Source organism: Stegodyphus dumicola, chromosome 12, assembly GCF_044657685.1.
Source record: "Stegodyphus dumicola isolate Sdum_Otavi_A_Nest chromosome 12, ASM4465768v1".
NCBI lineage: Eukaryota > Metazoa > Arthropoda > Arachnida > Araneae > Eresidae > Stegodyphus > Stegodyphus dumicola.
Window position 1 is genome coordinate 111,727,619 of NC_140779.1, and position 19,023 is coordinate 111,746,641.

The 19,023-nt window shown below is 36.4% G+C and overlaps 1 protein-coding gene across 1 annotated transcript in view; it reads right to left on the reverse strand.

The window, feature by feature from the left end:
* The window catches only part of LOC118185383 (inactive dipeptidyl peptidase 10-like), a 497,660-nt gene that overhangs the window by 139,578 nt on the left and 339,059 nt on the right, over positions 1-19,023 (reverse strand). Inside the window, exons 4-7 of the mRNA XM_085806802.1 lie at positions 12,523-12,617; positions 8,739-8,813; positions 8,594-8,646; positions 3,853-3,931 (exon numbers count right to left, since the gene is read on the reverse strand). Of these exons, the coding sequence (XP_085662928.1) occupies positions 3,853-3,931; positions 8,594-8,646; positions 8,739-8,813; positions 12,523-12,617 (302 nt within the window). The remainder of the gene's footprint in view (positions 1-3,852; positions 3,932-8,593; positions 8,647-8,738; positions 8,814-12,522; positions 12,618-19,023) is intronic.

Consider the following 19,023-nt stretch of genomic DNA (forward strand, 5'->3'; position numbering starts at 1 on the left):
GCGATGTTATCGGCGAACACCAGACAGCTGAAGCTAAAGTGCGCAAGTTTGCAATATGGAGGCTCACCAGGCAAAGGTTTTGGTTTAGATTAAACAGGTTTCAGGTCTCGAAATTTTGAGTTCATGTTCAAGAACAGCCACATCAGTAACGTTGCGCAAACCATGCAAGATGGATTGATCTAGAAATGACGCCGTTCAAAAAATTTATTACGATTTTTAGATTAAAGAGGGGGAATTAAGGGGTTACCCGCTAGTTCAAATTACAATTTTGATTTACATATTTTTTTATCTTACATCCATAGTCTCATGAAAATGATAATAGATGCTCCTATAACAATTTTTAATAGAATGGATTCATTATTTTACTGACTAAATTTTTAAAAAATATTCATTTGATTGATTGGAATGCTGAGTCACATTTTAGGGAATAGCAGTTTTTACGGCCATTTACCAACAGAGTTACTGTATAGTATGGAGGATCTATACTTCTTTTCCGGCTGAAATAAGCAATATCCATCCATTTTAAAAAGCTGTTTTTTTTTTCGGATTTCCTTGTTTCATGAACAGTTTGTTTCGGATTATTTAAAATACGTTCATTTTATTTTTGACTTTCTACTTCACAGGATTTTCTCTTTAATGAATAATATTCGATGGCTAAGATTTATTATGGGTCGGTGAAATCAGTTTGACGGATATATAGTGCATTTTAAACCATGAAGTACTGTGAATTGAGTAATAATTCTTTTTTATGTGAAAGAAAGGCTGAAATGGCATGACGTTTGAGTTTTCATCATGAACATTAGCGGAAGGAAATAAAAAGGTCTGAAATGGCACGACTATTTTGCCACATCTAAAATACCACTCTCTGAAGTACCGAAGGTTGAAATGAGATATCACGTTATGTCATCAGTCGTCTGCAGAGAGTATATGGCAATCTACCTCTTTTTTAATCTATTTCTTGAGGAACTATAATATAATTTTGAGATCTGAATCTTAAGAAGAACATATTTTACGAAGTTAGTTAGTCCAATGAAGCAAGTGAAATTCACTACCAGAAATTAAAACCATTTAACAATCTACAGCTTACTTTAACAGTCGCACATTTTTTGCTGCTGCTATTAACTCACATTAAATGATCAAGATAAACTTTTGTGGAGGACAATTTACAGAGTTGCAAACGACAATTAGGTATAGCTTCCGGCGCTGGAAATGTACTAACAAAGTTGGTACTGAGCCTCCTCCTTTGCCTTTTGAAATGTATCATATCATGGAGGCACTAATGGACCCTTTGGCCTTTTTCAGTTCTGATTCCGGAACTGATTCTGGCTTAGCTTACAGGCTTGTTGGAGGCGCCGCTCTGTTCGAGACACGGACGAAGCAGAAGTAGCTTTATTGTTGAAGACTGATAAAGACGCTGCAGACCCTTTCTCATACAGGCCACTCTGCCTACGTCCAGCACTTGTAAAATCACTGGTGCGAGTTATAAATTCTGGTTTCATTTTTCATCTATGCATCACAACTGCAATTTATCCTCAGCAATAGAATTCCCTTGCAGGTTATTCTACGCAACATGCATTTTTAAACTTATGTCGACTCTTACTGCCAACAAGAATGTAGATACACGCTCTTTTATTTTAGACGTATTTAACATCACTGTGAGGGCCTCGTCATCAGCACTTTTGATGCAGCTTCATGCCCAGACACCGTAGATAAGATCCTGCGTAGACACCTATAAGACAGACAGTGTAATTTCGACAGTACTACTTTCAAGAGTTGCTCAGGAGGGAAAGTGGTTAATGACTCTGACTATTGAGAGCCCGGATTCGAATCACGGAGAAAGCGTGGATGTAAATTGTCTGTCCTTTCATAGGAGCCAACTATGGCTCACCTCTTAGGCGCCTTCACACTAAAGTGACTCCCGCTTTCGGCCTTATTAAGGGCGAACGCCTATAATGGCTAGTGCTAACCATCGAGGAAAAACCTATTAAGTTTACGACAAGAAGGGTCCCTAAAGGTTAATGCCTATGACCAAAATGCATTTGCTAATACATCATTCCAGCAATTCAGATAAATAATACGTTGGCTTTGAATAGCCTATGCAGAAAGACTTCCTGTTGGTTACTATGATAAGGAGTGAACTGCAGACAAGAGCACAGGCATACCTAGAAAAATTTCTGCAATGAGCCAGAAAATAAACTATAGATCTTGACTCACAAAACAGAACTGCTAGACATAGATCGCAAAGGAACATGAAGACGAAAAAGCAGCCTAAAACGTTTGAATTTTCCTGTTAAGTGTTTTGCAGAATTCAGATACTTGTGTCTTATATGTGGTGTCGATCAAGTTTCATGCCTGACACCATCCGTATGGAAGATAGTTACAAATACACCATTCCAGAAATTCAGAGACATAAAACGGGGAAAACTGCGCAGCGTATGCAGACGACATCCTGTTTATGGTTGAAGGTAGAAGTGGCCTGAAAAGAATAGCACCCGTATAATTTTCTGGTTTTAATTTTAATACATCCACTTCAAAGAACCTGCACCACGCCATTTGCGTCATTTCATCTGCAGTGCTGTGAGCTTTTATCCAATCATCATTCAAAACTGAAGCAAAGGAGCCGAGTTTATAAATACTCTAGCTGCTTTATACGCATTCTCTCCCTGTGCTTGTTCCTGCTTGAATAACACACCACACATCTTTACGCTTAGCTGTAGCTTCTACTATTTAAAATGTGATATAAGTATAGTGCAGATTCAATTCATTGTGATGAGTAATTTATACAATGCGCTTCTAAAGAATTGTTTATGTTCAAAAATAAAATACCGTAATTTCCGGAAGAAAGGCCGCATCAGCGTAAACGCCGCAATAGATTAAATTGCGCGTGACATCGTCGTGGGCCGTATAGATGCAAAAACTCAACCTAAGTCCTGATATATGACATACCAGTTAAGAAAAATGCATGAAATGAAACCATAACTCAAAAATAAATTAAAGGTAAGAAATGTATAGCTTCTGTGTCGTTTAGAGACATTTTCAAAAATTTTCTGCTCCCTTCTTACTTAAAAACTATCCAACACGTACTTGTACCCAAACTGATGGGATCTGTATTTGGCAGAATGCCAAGAAAAATACATTCATGCTGAAGGGAAAATACGTCAGAGTTCGTTATTGTGAGGCAGGTGGAGTCGTGTCCGCCTCTGAAAAAAATTGCAGAAAAGGCAGGGGTGGGGAGAGGATGGGTCCTGGAAGATTCCTCGAATGGCAGAGGAGAGAGACTATTCAAACTGATGAGAATGTTGATTTGAAAGGCGGAAGAATGTTATTGTTCTGAGATCTCGTTTAGGGTGAATAAAGCATGTAGGTCCGTTCAAGGGAAAGAATGTAAACAAAATAACGTTCGCAAAAAGCAACTGAGTGGTCTTTTGTGTGGGAACAGCACCAGTCTATGCACAATGACAAGGCCATCCAAACTATGTACATTGACCATCATAGGAAATATTTTATTTTTAGTGCACCTAAACGCCGCATGGGTAGAAACGCCGCACCCGCTGAAAATTTAAGTTTTAAACACGTAAACGCCGCGGCGTCTTTTCCGGAAATTACGGTATGTTTAATCGTCATGATAAACATCTACATCTGACTGCAACTACGCAGTTGTACCTTGTAACACCATCACCATTCCAACCGCGACTGAAAAGTAATGAGTGTTTTCTCTAGCTCTCTCATCATACAACCAAATTATCATATATATATGTATATTATTTTTTTAGAAAACTTTATAAACTTTAATTAATTCTTATATTTTCTGAACAGAACATAGATGAAAAAGAATACTTGGAAATCACTTACCAGTTGACTTCCTCCCCGTCCCCATTGTGCGAACTGTAGCATGGCGTTGGAGTCATCATGGAGTAGAGGCACAACATGCCTGGAGAAAAAAATTCAAGATACTGTTAATCTTACATTTAATTCATAAATCATTAAGTTTTTGAGCAACTATAATTTTTTATATAGTGTTTTTTGGAAGGAAAATTCAATAAAGCTTTTTTCTAATAGTAAAAATTAAGTTCAGCTAGTTCAAAGATTAATTTTCGGCAGAAATAATGTGCAAGATACAAATATGTTTAGATGATTTAACTAAAAGTAACTAAAATGTAATTGTACGAATCAATAGAGAATAATTTATATCAATATAATCTTTAGTTCAAGAAATTTCGTTTGTCCTAATTTCGGGGGCCGGCAACAGGGATCTTGTATGTTTACGTACAAAATGCGTCATGCATTAAAAAAGCAATGTGCGGTCTTTGGTCAGGGCAATGAAATCGCCGAAAACAGATTAAAAACGTTTCCGCCATGAAATCAATAAATTTTCACCAAAGGAACATTCAAATAAAAGATAGCTAAAACAGTTTCGAGAGAACGGACAAGTTTTGAATAAAGGAACTGTAAAGAGGCCAAGCGTCAGTGATGAAAATGTTTCCGTCATTCGAGATGTATTTGTGTGTAGTCCCAGTAAAGTCTAGCCTTCAAACAGGTTGAATGTTCATAAAGTTACTCAGGAACAGTTGAAACTACCTGCGAATAAACTTCAGATTTGCCAACAAATCAGACGAGTCGTTTGCAAGGAATTTTTTGCAGACATTCTTGAATGCATCAATAATGATGATAAATTTTCCCAGAAAACTGACGAAGCAAATTTTCATGTTCGAGGAGAGGTTAATCCACATAACTGCAAGATTTGTATATGAAAAAAATCCGCATTTTGTGAGGGAAAATTGAGCGAGGTAACCCTTAAATTAATGTTTGATGAGCACTAATTCATAACAAAATGATTGGTCCCTTCTTTTCTCGGAGTCATCAATTAATTAGGATGATTACTTCGATATGATGAGTTGGTTTTGTTAGCATAATTAGAAGAAATACAGCCAAATGTTTTTTTTTCAATAGAATGGGACCCTCTGTCATTGGGCTACACAAGTACGTGTTCTTCGTTGAAACATTCCCAGACTGTTGGATTGGTAGAGTTGCGCCAATTTCATAGCCACGCCATTCTCAAGAAGTCACACCACTCAACTTCGTTGGAACATCTGAAGAACTGTGTTTATGTTGCAGAGATTCGCAGCATCGCGGAATTAAAAATCGAATCACCACAGAAACAACACGCTAAAGCTTATAACCAGGGAAGAGAAATACAGAACAGACTTTATATTCTCTGAGCAACTAGTGATGCTCATGTTCAAGTGTATTAATATAAAATTCTTTGAAGTGCTAAATAAAATTCAGTAAGAATTTTTTCTCTTTCTCTTATTCTGTATTACTTAAAACATATCTTTATCCGGTGAATAAACTATGGGCAGCCTGCAGTTATCTGAAGAAACATTCCCCAGCATATACAATGTAATGAATAAATTTCTGCTGTACTTTTATCATATGTCTATGACAGTGCAAATTTTTAATTAAATCATTTTTCTCGCAAACTACATACACGCAATATTCTAATATCTAGTTGGTTTGAAACACAGTTCCAAGTTTAAATAAATTTATGCACGACCTAATTTTTCGCTAAGGGATACAATAATAATAGCCACGAATATAGTTTCCTAATTCTTTGTACTTCAAAAAAGAACTTCTTAGAACTTCGTACTTCTTAAAAGACAAAGGTAAAAATTTTAAGTTTATTGAGCCATAATCCAAATAACACCTGCAACAATAATTGAATTGATAAAATATGTCTTTAACGCTATATATTTTATAAACTGAAACAGGTTTATCTGGGTATAATTTTCCCAATTTCATGTTGATTTTTAAAATAAGAAGCCCATTAAATTAAAAAAATAATGAGAGCAAAAATTATCCGTACAAGCACAGATTTGCACATGTAGAACTGGAAAGCTTATGGTACATTTTATATTTTACAGAAGGGTTATTTTCCTTCTGTTTAATATGTACATAAACTTGAATTAAGGAATTTAAAATATGCATGGCATGTTTAAAAAATCTTGCCGGATTAAATATGTCTTTACGAAAACAACGGTTTTCGTTTTTCTTTGTCGGAAACTATAGTTATATTTTAAGATGTAAATCATATAAAGTAGGCTTTCAGACTATGATGAATTTGGTCACAGTCGTTTCAGAAAAAATAAACAGAACGTAAGCGTTTATACGTGCCCTGCAGGGCGAAAGAGTCAGTAAACCCTTCACTCGTTTAAAGCTTCCCGAAGTCAAACTCAAGACAAATCAAAATCTGAAAATTTCAGATTACAACCTATTTGTTAGATGACAGAATTTAGCATAAAAATTTTAATAAATATTTAAAAACCTGTAAAAATTATAACATCTTTAAATTGTATCTTATTTTAATATACAGATTTCATTTAAAGACCTAAAATAATTTTAAGCTGAGCAGTTACAACAGGGCTCCTACCTTAAGAATTAGTCCTCGTATTAAAGACATATTAATATTATATTTAATAATATTCAAAATAGCAAAGCCAAATAGGAAACAAAATGCTGTGATATTATTTCGTCGTAAATTAACGCTACATGGAGACTGGTGGAATTAATTAGGAAAGATATTATTTAATTCTTCAAGACGTAGTTGTATATTTATTTTTTTAGCTTGCAACAAATATTTAACTTCAGTGGCACTTCTTTCTATTTTTCCAGGAAAACAAACTGGCGAAATGAAATCAATAAACACTTCGAAAAGATTTCCTTCGAGGTGTTTAAAAATTAGTTCGGTATTAAAATTATTTAAGATATCATTAAAAGATTAAGGACTGTATAGATTAAGGATGCAAGAAACAATGACAGAAATGAACTCGAAGAGGGTAATCTGTCTCTTTCAAGAATTGAACTCTCTGAAAATGGCATGGGTGCAAACCATTTTCATGCAATACCCTCCAAACGGTGGAATGACTCAGCTGCAGACGACGTGCAGTAGCTCTTGCACTTGTCTGAGGTGATTCATGCACAGTGTTCAAGATGGATTCTTCAATGCGAGGTTGTCGTGCACTTCTTCTTCCACTCCTAGTGTCAGAGGTGGCTTCAAATGACCCGTTTTCACACAGAGACCAATGCAACCTCTTGAACATTGTGTGCTTCGGAATAAGCCTGTTCGGATACCATTTCTGGTACAACCGTAGCGCTGCTCTGTCGTTCCCATTACCAGCACCATACATGAGATGCACGTCAGCTTTTTCCCTGTGCGTAAACTCATCCATCACGTTCGACATCAGAGGTTGCGAATGATCCATCTGATGCATCGGATCGTGGTTTGTCCAGCTCACTACCGCCCTCTACCGCTGCATTGCCAGCCCAGTCACATCTGTAGTTCCTATTGCTGTTAGTGTTCCCTTTTTTGAACATTTATTGCGAATACTGTATTGCTGCAAAGAAGCAATTTGCGTTGATTTTGTACATAAACACATTTTCTCCTCGTGTCTCTTTTTGCGTTCCTGCTTTAATGCGTCACATTAGACCCTATATTCCTATACAAAAAAATGCATGTTTTAGTACGCTCCACCCCCCTTCAAGTTTGTCCCATGATCTATGAAACACCCTGTAGGTATAACCGTCAGGTTGGCCGTTGCTGCTGGCGATACTCGGGAAATGCATAGTGTCTTCGTAAATGTGCTTCAGTAACCATCGCGCATACATTTCTGTTAATAAAATGTTTTCTGAAGTATCTCCTTTTATCCTTGCGTTAATTATTTAAATGCGACAGTGGGAAAACTATCCTTTAACTACTCACCGCTTGTGTTCCAACCATACATTCTATGACGAATATTGCTCGCATAGCTGCCTTCTATCATCCCCTAAATTTCTGTTCAATTGTCCAGATTCACCATGTATGTTTCGATCAAGTATATTGATTAAGAATCATAAACCAGTTTGTCACATTATGAAAATCTACCTTATGTGATACGTTTCTTAAGATTCGGCTACAGATCAGTGATCAATCATTTTGTTTATCAAATGGCGGGAACTTGCCTATTCGGCAATGGCGAATTCTATGGCCAGAAGTGGTTATCATTTTACTTTGGAGGCACCTAATAGGCGGCTATTGTTGCCTCCTACGAAGGGACAGACAGTTACATCCATGCCTTCTCCGGGATTCGAACCCAACCCTTTGGTATCTTAGTCGGTTCCCGTAACCCCTTGCACACATATATTTATTTTTTGCCTTTTATAAAGTCGTCTGCTCAACCGGGGCTGCCCAGCGCTGCGGCCTGGCAGCTAGTGGTTGACTCCCATCGAATTGGTAACCAATTCTGCATGGATATATCTATACCTGGGTCGGAAGCCAACTAAGCGGTTTACTCCCCTAACCCCTATACCATTTGGGAGGCTCAATGACCAATCTTTTAAGCGATACTTAGTTGTGAAATTGTTTTTCAGTTAAGTGCTTAATTTTTAAGGAATTTTTCCAGTTCAGTTTCTGAGGTGATCAAATTTAGGAACTTGGAACATAAAATAACAAAACAAAAGAACTACACCAACAGCAATACATAAAGACAACAAATACAGTGCTAAAAGTGAGTGATTGAAAAGTGTTACACTAAGTTTAGATGGGTCCACAAGTACTTACTCGTTGCTAATATTATAAATTCTGTACTTTGCTAGGAATGAATGTCTGTACATCTGCAAAGATAAAAACCAGAAAGTATAATCTTTATCTCAATGCAGTAAGAAACAAGATAGTGAGATTCATCGGCAAACGAAATATTACTTACTTTTTTATAATCTACGGCGAGGAGAATATATCTTCTGTCTGGAGATATGCTATATTGATGAACATTCATTTGTCTCTGAAAATGAAAATAAAACATATTTGCTTCACTCTTAATGTAAAATATATACATCCCTTCCAGCATACAAAAGGAAAACAGAATTTATATTAAACATATAAATTTATTTAAGTCATACTTATGACTTGAAGATATATAACATATTCGTTTGCATGAAGAGCGTAATTTAGAAACATCAAAGTTTAAAATACACTTTAAAAATTTGAAAGTCTGACTTTTATTATAATAAAGGCTCTCGCATTTATCGTAGCATATTATATTATTTTTATAAGTACTTGCTTCGCACTCACATTGCTAACGTCCACTTCCCTCCTAATTTGTACGAAAATATATTACTAAGAGTTAGAAATAACAGACAAATGCCAATTTGGACCGAACAGATAAATGGGTATCATGCCTAAAATACTGAAATGTACATGTCATATGTTCTGTTTCCGGTTAAAATTAATAATATGCAAATAATGAAACTGGGGCTATGAAGCAAAACTTTATGTCCCTTTAATTTTCGAACATTTCGATTTTTGACTTCTTGTTCTTCCAATTAATTATCTATTCATTATTCTGAATTGTGGAACATAAAATATCCTTTTATAAATATGTATCCAGCATTTTTCGTTTTACTTTAGAAATTAGATATTGTTTGCTGCTATTTATAACAATCTAGAAATAATTTTGAATACGTACTTCATAATGTCTAACCTTCATCATTTTACTGAGATTTAAAAAATTCACAGAAACCCCTTGTAAAGTTTTATTAAATAATCGATTATCCTTTATCTGTACTGTCACTTCTACTTTTGTCAGATCCCACCAAGATGCAAAGTTACGTGTATATAAGAACGGAATTCTGTAAGTTACAGGAAGATTGTCATATTAAGCACATCGTAGGAAAAACCTGTGGTATCGTCAAACATTTTCTGTCGTCCAAGGAAATTACTGTGAATTGTCTCTGAACAAAAATAGAAAGACCTATACATTATAAGGCCAATTCTATGCTACGCATCTGCAGTGTGGCAGATGTGTAGCATAGAATTACCACAAAGGCAGACTTCCACAAACTTCGGACAAAGATATATGCTTCTATATTAGTACAGAATAAGATTCTGAAATAAATTATAAATGCTCATTACCTGCTAGAGGCCCATCCTTGTAACCTATCTTTAACTGCCATTATTTTCTTGCGTATCATGAATTTTGTCTCTCGTCGCTTTCAATCTGATTAGCACACATGCAGTACAGGAGACAACTGTCTTCCCAATTTTACCTCACTTTCATGAGCGTTCTTGGAGTTTTACTTGCTAACTCGTCAATTTCAAGTTCTCTGAGAGGCTTAATTTTCTCATATAGCTTATTAAAGCTCTTCTGGAAATACATAAGCAACTTCATAATCCGTATCCCTAGAGTCAGGGAAAAAGCCGCTGATCTGCATGATACCTCTTCCTCATAAAAAATACTTTTTTCAGCTTTAACATTTTACTAGCCGCGTTGCTTATTCAAATCTTATAAGATTTTGCTTTACAAATCCAAGCATTATTGTACTTTAAGAGTCTTCTCTTAGTTTAGATACAGCAGGTAACGGAAACAGATTCTTAAGCATGAACTGCATGATGATATAACTCATTTTTTTAAATAATTCCCGAAACTTCAGGTAACATAAATATTTGAAATAATTCAAGTGAGAAGACAAATGCTATTTCTCAAAGTATTATAAAAGTTACTAATAAAGTTACTAAAAATGATGTAAAATCAGGATGTTATAATATCTGCTTGAAGTTAACGAAAAGAAACAAATTAAATAAAATAAAAGAAAAGAAATGCTAGAATGTCAAATGCATAAAAAATAGCTTATAAAAAGATAAAAGAAACGTAACAAAAAACCATTTTATATTAGCAAGCAAAGCTAGAAATTCATTTATAAAACCTTAAGCAATTTTAACTAAATTGTAAGCAGAGTTAGAAAATAATATACAAATTTCAATAATAAAGTAAAACGCCGTTACCAAATAAAATGCTACAGAAAAAGTAAAGAAACTGGATGCGTTGTACAGCACCAAGTATCCTTACAAAGGGTGTGAATGCTTTTACAACGGATTGTCAAAAACGCGAACTTTGCTTCACCTTACCCGAAGTCACGACCATTGATGTATTCAATGACGCACATGGAAGCGCCGACAGCGTGACATGTTTCCTGGGGAATCCAGCGTTTGCTAATAGCGCACCCGTGGGTAGAATCATGGAGGGAAACGATCGTGGAAATTTACATCCTTCACCGTAATGCCGGCCTAGCACCTAGATTGACAGTATAGGGGCAATTGGGTACATATCCAATTCACTTCCAGTCCTCACATCCGATCTTTTATCTAGCCACCTGATGCTGCTGAGGTTTTAATGATCATAGCTGCCCTGTGCCACAGTTTCGGGTTTTCGTTCTACCATTTTTCTACAGGACACTGCAAGACCGTATGTTTCCCCCACATCCCTACATTTTCTTAATACACAGAATATTCGACTTCAGCTTTGGCCAGGATTTCTCAAGATTACTCACCAGTTGAAAACAACAAGTGATTGCAGACAGATTTGAATGACAATAATCGCCGGCTAGTATGACAGATGGACTCAAGCGCAGAAGACACATTGACAGCAATACCCATAACTGCCCTTTAAAGTCTATTTCGACTCCATGTCCAGTCGTATGACTGCCGCTATTATTGCAGAAATAGATGATCGAGGTACTGATTTCTGCAAATTCTGTACCTCAAAATAATCACACATTTTAATTAGTTCATCATTCCATTATAATGTATTTTTAAACTATAATTGCTTTCTTTAATGGTATAGCGATTTTAGTAATTATCTGTGTATGCAGGTTAAAAAAATAAATGCTGAAAATAAATCCTATCCATTTAGGTTTTTTTAACATTGACGTATTTTTATAAATGCGATCAAATTATTGTTTAATAAATTGTAACAAAATCATAATAGGGCTAACTGCCTAAAATGAGGAATATTTTCGTGGAGGTCTTTCTAAGAGAAACTGACTCATATTCACGCAAATAAACTATCTTTGTTATAGTTTAAATATAAATTGAATAAAATTAAATAAATGTGCGGAATTATGAATTAAGTAAATGTGTCCATTCCCGATTTATGTTGAACATTTCCGATCTATGTTGGAACAAGTTTTTTATAATGAAAGTTATTTAACAAATATTATGCATTTTTTAATTATTCTATCCAGCGTTATAAAGACTCCAAATTACTTTAAAGAGGATTTTCAAAAAATTCAGAATGCTCTGACAGACAAGTTTATAAAATTGTTTATTGACTAATACTATAATGCTAAATTAAAAAACAAATACACGACACAAATGATTTACAGCTGTTTGAGAGCTACCTGGTAAAAACAGAAGTTATGATATTTGTAAATTTGAAATAATTGTAGGTGATTATTATTAGCTGTTACATTTGATAATGATTAAAATCAAATGTATATAAGTTTTTCATTAACATTTTACTGAATAATCATAATGAAAAAGTAATTAGAAATAATTATTTAAGTAAGTGGACATAACCACTTTCTAATGATGATTTCTAAAGTTAAAAAAAATAAGCATTCTATTAAATATTTTTTACTCATTTTATTTCACACAATATTAGTTGACGTTTTCTTCAATAGATGCAAGGCATTTGATGTAAACAATTTACTTACAAATGTTGTGTTAGGCATGACGACCGTCCTTTGAAGAGTGTCAGCGTCGAATATTGTAGCTGCTCCGTCAGCATCTCTGTATAAAAATTCATGATCTGAAAAAGAAAGAAAATAATAAAACAACAGCTATTTTTTAACTCCTACAATTATCATAAAAATATATAATTTAAAAAAACCCTCAAAATATTAGAAATAAAAAGACAAGAAAACATTGTGTTAGGAAGCTGAACACTGATGTGATTAACTGAAAAAAGAATGATATTTATGAGGATTCTATAAAAATGAACGAATAAATAATATAAAATAAAGGAACGATAATTCGATAAAAATATTTAATATTTTTAACTAATTACATCATGAATTAAATGCAATTTTATTTAAACCAATCAGGTTTAGGAAATGATATTCTTAAGAATAGTCCTAATAATATTCTTAAGAACTGCATCTATAGCTTTTCAATAGTTTAGCTTATTAATAGCTAATAACAGACAGATTAAATATAACGTATTTCAAAAAGAATATACGTATTTCAAATGTATATATTTATTAAACTGTATGACATACAAATATGAAACTTTATACACATACATACGAACCTCTCAAGTTCAGATTAGAGATGTTACAGATGTTCAGTATGTCCTCCATCAGCGACACGAACAATATCACATCGATACTCAAATTCCTCCCATACTCGGGCAAGCATGTTCGTCGTCACTGATGACTGACTATGACAGTACTGACTATGACAGTACGAATCCGATTCTTCACCTCTTCCAGATTCTGTAGGAGTGGTGGTACATAAACATTGTCTTTAATGAAACCCCACAGGAAGAAGTCACAGAGTGTCAAATTCGAGAACACAAAACCAGTGGCGTAGCAAGCATAACTGGCGCCCGGGGCAAAATACCATTTTGGCGCCCCCCCCAAAAAAGAAAAACTTTCAGTATATAATGTATAGAATATATTCGTAATAGGAAAATAATGCAAATAATAATAAAATGCTAAATCTGCCATAAAATACTCAAAAATATATTAACAATAGTCACTACCTAACTACACTAGCCTTGGGTTCGGAAATGCATCTGTGTCGGCGAAAAAATCAGACATACGATGATCTAGAATTAGATAAAAAGCTGTTATTTATTTTACATATTTATACAAGTGTTTTTAAAAAGTACAATTTTTAAACAATTAAAAGTAACGATACATTATAGATAAATAGATATGTGGCAACTTGCCTACTACAACTCAACTCTGCCAGTCTGGTAACCCATATCAACCAAAAACATTCTATTCAATTGTTATAATTATTTAACGATCTGTCTAAAAAAATTGTACTACCATAATTGGTGACCCGTATTTATTACGAGTAGCAATCTTCAATATTGCACGAATATGCACCTGTGATTTCAAGCGTTGTGCCACATTCCGATGAGTCAATATACACTCATGTCCATAAATTAAGGATAATGCAAAATCAGGCAAAGGAAGACTTAGAAGCAAAACAAATTTGACTTATTTGTAAAGCTTATTTATTAAACAAAAGGTAAAGAGCAAAAAACGATGCTATATGTTTAATATTATTAAAAAAAATAGCGATTTTTTCTCCCTGGAGCAAATTACAAAAAAAAAAAAAAAAAAAAAAAAAAAAAAAAAAAAAAAAAAACTATTTACCAAAAAAAATATTACATGGTTGGTATGATTTTTTAATACATTGTATGTCTCCCAGACGATGCAATACAGTCCGTACAACGCCTAGGCATGCTGAGTATCAAATTATCGATCTGATCTTGGGGGATATTACATCACTCAAAAAGCAATGCTCTCCGAAGTTCCGGTAGACATGTAGGAGGAGGTTGACGGGCTGCAACTCGTCGGCCAAGCATGTCACACACGTGCTCTACTGGATTCAAGTCCGGTGAGAATGCTGGCCAGTCCATACGGGTGATATCCTTCCATTGAAGGCATTCACTTACGATGTTTGCACGGTGAGGACGGGCGTTGTCATCCATAAACACAAATTGTGCGCCCATGGCGCCCCGAAAGAAACGTACATATTGTTCCAGAATAACGTCCCGATAGATTTGGCTTGTCATGGTTCCAATTTGAACACGCAGGTCAGTTCTGGAACCCAGAATAATTCCACCCCAAACGAGCACTCCGGCACCACCGTAACGGTGTCGTTCAATGATGTTTTCTTGGTGGTAACGGGTACCTGGAGCTTTCCATATGAAAGTCAGGCGAGAATCAGACTGCAAGCTAAACCTGGACTCGTCGGAAAACATCACACAAGCCCACTGTTGCGGTGTCCACAATGCATGTTCTCTACTCCAGGATAACCGGAGGCGACGGTGAGTTGCAGTAAGTGGAACGCATCTGACAGGTCTACGAGCATATAGACCAATGTGCCTTGGCAGTAACTGCCAAATACCGGTCCTCATTCGGCGTCGTTGTAACTCTGGGGCGACCTGTGCTGTAACGTCTACTCACATTACCATCATCTTGGAATCATTGCCAAAGCCTGGAGATGACACTTTGGGCAATTCCAAGTTCGTCTGATACTTCCAGTTGGGTAGGCCCACATTCCAGACGGCCGATAATTCTACCACGTAAAAAATCATCCAAATGCGTCCTTTGTGTCATAACTATTCGGTTATTGCACTGAAATGCTTATAAAGCGGCTGCGAACAATTTTACTTCTTTGCCTGTATTCCTTGTATATCACTCTCTTACACGCTCGTCATTGTGACGTACCATCGGTGTCATCTGGTTACTTCCTGAAATTTGCATATGATTCTTGAAGACGTGTGTAGTGATTTTACAGGTGATATATTTATTTTAGATTCCGATTTTCGCGTGACTCCGAATTATCCTTAATTTATGGACATGAGTGTATTTCTGTCATAATTTGCTGCATTTGAGCCGCCAAATTCTCTGATTTCAAGTACCAAGAAACTGTGTCACTATATACATATTGATTATTTTTCTATATATATTATTACTGTGCATATTTGATTGATCTAAAGTGGTTGACAACGATGCTGTTTCACAATTGGCATGAGCGGCAGTTAAGCCACCGCCTTTTTGTCGCCGAGACCCATCGTTATGGTTCATTCAATTGGATGCGCAGTTTAAATTGAGTTACATTACTGTCGGCGAAACTCTATTTTATACAGCGATCGCCGCGTTAGAATCAGAGGTAAGGCAATCAGCTCGTGAAATAATTTTGAATCCACCGGCGACGGACAAATACAAATCTTTAAAAAAAGGTTAATTTCTGTTTATGAAGAATCCGAGATAGTTAAAATCAAGCAGCTGTTGCACGATTTACAGTTGAGTGATATAAGGCCTTCTTAGTTGCTATCTAAAATGTCAGACTTAGCCGCCGGTAACCTAACGGATAACATTCTTAAAACATTATGGACGAATAGACTCCCATCTAACATGCAAACCATTTTAGCGGCCAGTAGCGAGCCACTTAACAATCTTCCCGAAATCGCTGATAAAATTCACGAACTGGCCATTCCTGCGCAAATACACGCAGTGCAGGCTCCTGGTCCAGGTATTGTGGCGTTACAGGCTCAAATTGATGATTTGTCCAAACAGGTTGCTCAGTTAGTAGCCATCCAAGCTGAACCTTTTCACCGCAACCTCTCCACATCACGTAGTCTAAATACACGTCCTAACCCACTGAGGAAACGTTATGAAAGCCCTCCTCCGGGTATTTGTTTTTTACCACTACAAATTTGGAAACAAGGCAAAAAAATGCCACCCTCCGTGTGACCCACCGTGCCAACAAATGCCACCCACCGTGACCAGGGAAACGAGAAGGGCCGTTGGTCGAAGTCATGAATGACAGCGGCCGGAATTTTGCACGCCTTTTCGTCATCGAAAAGAATTCGGGCTTAAGGTTTCTTGTAGACACCCGGCTGATGTTTCTGTAGTTCCACCACATTTTCACGAATAAAAGCGCTTTATTAAGTTACAACTTTATATAGCAAATGGAACTCCTATTCAAACTTCTGGTGAACGCCTGATATATGTAGATTTAAGATTGCGCCGCAACTTCCAATGACAATTTATTATTGCTACTGCCCTATTATTGACGCTGACTTTTTACATAAATTTCCTTTGCTTATCGATATTAAAAATCGCCGTTTATAGATTCCATAACCAACTTAACTTATCATGGAGTAATTTGCAATAGTGAAGATTTGAGAATTAAACTGATTTCGGGTAACTCCCCATGACATCAACTTCTCAGAGAATTCCCTACAATCGCGCGCACAGTTATGGGTATTTCCGAACCCAAGAACGATGTACTACATTATATTGAAACTAACGGACCTCCAATTGCCGCTAAACCTAGACGCTTACCTCCGGACAAGCTTAAAGCCGCCAAAGAGAAATTTTAATACATGATGGAAAAGGGAATTTGCCGTCTTTCAAAAAGTTCATGGGCCAGTCCGCTCCATCTAGTTCGGAAACAAAATGGTAAGTGGCAATTATCGCCGGTTAAATGCAGCTGCAATTTCTCATCGTTACCCAATCCCGCGCATTCAAGACTGTATGCAAGTTTTAGAGGGAAAAGCTATTTTCAAAACCCTTGATCTTGAGCGGGCGTATCACCAAATGCCCGTTAACCCAGCTGATAGTCCCAGCTGTTAACCAAGCTGAAATTGCGGTTATTACGCCTTTTGGACTATTTGAGTTTCCGGTCATGATTTTCGACTTATGCAGTGCTGCTCAAACGTTCCAACTCTTCATGAATCAGGTGTTAATCGGCCTCGACTTTCGTGTACTTTATTTTGATGACGTCTTAATCGCCTCCTCTACAGAGCAAGAACATGAGTTTGAGAACAGTTCTCAAATGTGAACATCACATTTAAGAACAGTTTTTGAACGTTTTCAAAGGTACGGTGTTAAGTCTTAATCCTTCCAAATGCGTTTTTGGTCAACCAAGAGTATCCTTTCTTGGTCATGAAATTTCCGCTGATGGCGTTCAACCCCTTCCAGAGTCACCGCTATCCGCGATATGCCCGAACCATCTACAGTGAAGAAGTTAAAAAGATTTCTTGCTATGCTCAATTTTTATAAACGTTTCTTACCTCATGCAGTAACCATACAAGCATCTCTAAATTCTTTTTTGGTTGGAAGCGAGAAAAACGATAAACGTGTTATAACCTGGACCGCAGAATCTTGCGAAGCGTTCCAAAAATGCAAAAATGATTTAATTTCGTCAACAAATTTGCAGTATCCTTCCGCATCTAAACCATTATCACTCTACGTTTATAAGGTATTTCTCCGCTTTCCTATTGGGCCTTCGTGGTGTGGTGTGGTCTGGTGATTCTACACGCTGGGCCGGTACTCCAGAGGTCCGCGGTTCGATTTCCGGCGAAGGCGGTTGCTAATTTTTCAATCTCTCTTGCTTCCAAATATCCTAATGTCTCTACAATGGCGCTCGAACTAAAAGGATGAGGATTCTCCACACCCAGGATTTGGCGATGGGGTTCCCTGAAAACATCAGTCGCCCTTTAAAAAGGCTTATGCTTTATGCTTTTCAACAGGATAAAACTTCTCCTCGTCAAATGAGACACCTAGACTTCATAGGGCAATTTTCAACAGCTATCCGTTATATTGAGGGTTCGCAGAATATTGTTGCAGACACCTTGTCTCGTATTGAAGAACTAGCCGTTCCTTCGCCAATAAAGTTTGCTGCCCTTGCCGATGAATAACACCAGGATTCAGAACTACAAAACCTCTTGAAAAGCAAATCTTCCACCAATCTCAACTTGCAGCCGATGCAGCTGTCACCTGGAAAATCACTTAATTGTGATGTTCAGGATTCAAGATTTCGACCTTTGTTCCGTCCGGATTTCACCATGCCATTTTTAGTCAGTTACATCGTCTGTCACATCCTGGCATCAAGGCTTCGGAAAAAAATGATACACCAACGTTTCGTATGGCCTAGCATGCAAAAGGACATAGCCAACTAGACACGTTCGTGCTTGGAGTGCCAAAGATCTAAAATTGTCAGACACACAACCAGACAACTTTAAAATTTTAATTTGCCCTCATCTCCCTTCAATCACGTGCACCTCGACTTGGTCGAGCACTTATATTTATTAATAATAATATAATACATGAATACAATTAACTACTATGTATACATTTTTCTTACCTTGTATGAAGCAAATTTATTATTTACTTCACCAAAGTCGACCCTTTCAAATTTTTCTCTTTCCACACTTAAAAATGCTAGATGACTTAAGGGATCTTGTCACATCGTTGATCGTAAATATGTGAAAATTTATTTAATATGCTGGACGAACGTTCATAATTAGCATTTGATAATGAAATAGTAAGTAGTATTTGAAGTGCGACACTTAGGTTTGGAAAAACATTTTATCTATAGATCTGTAATGGAGTTTTAGGTTCCGTTTCTTTGCCACTGCGGAGTATCGTCATACAGTCACATTCACTGTTCAAAACAATTAGGGG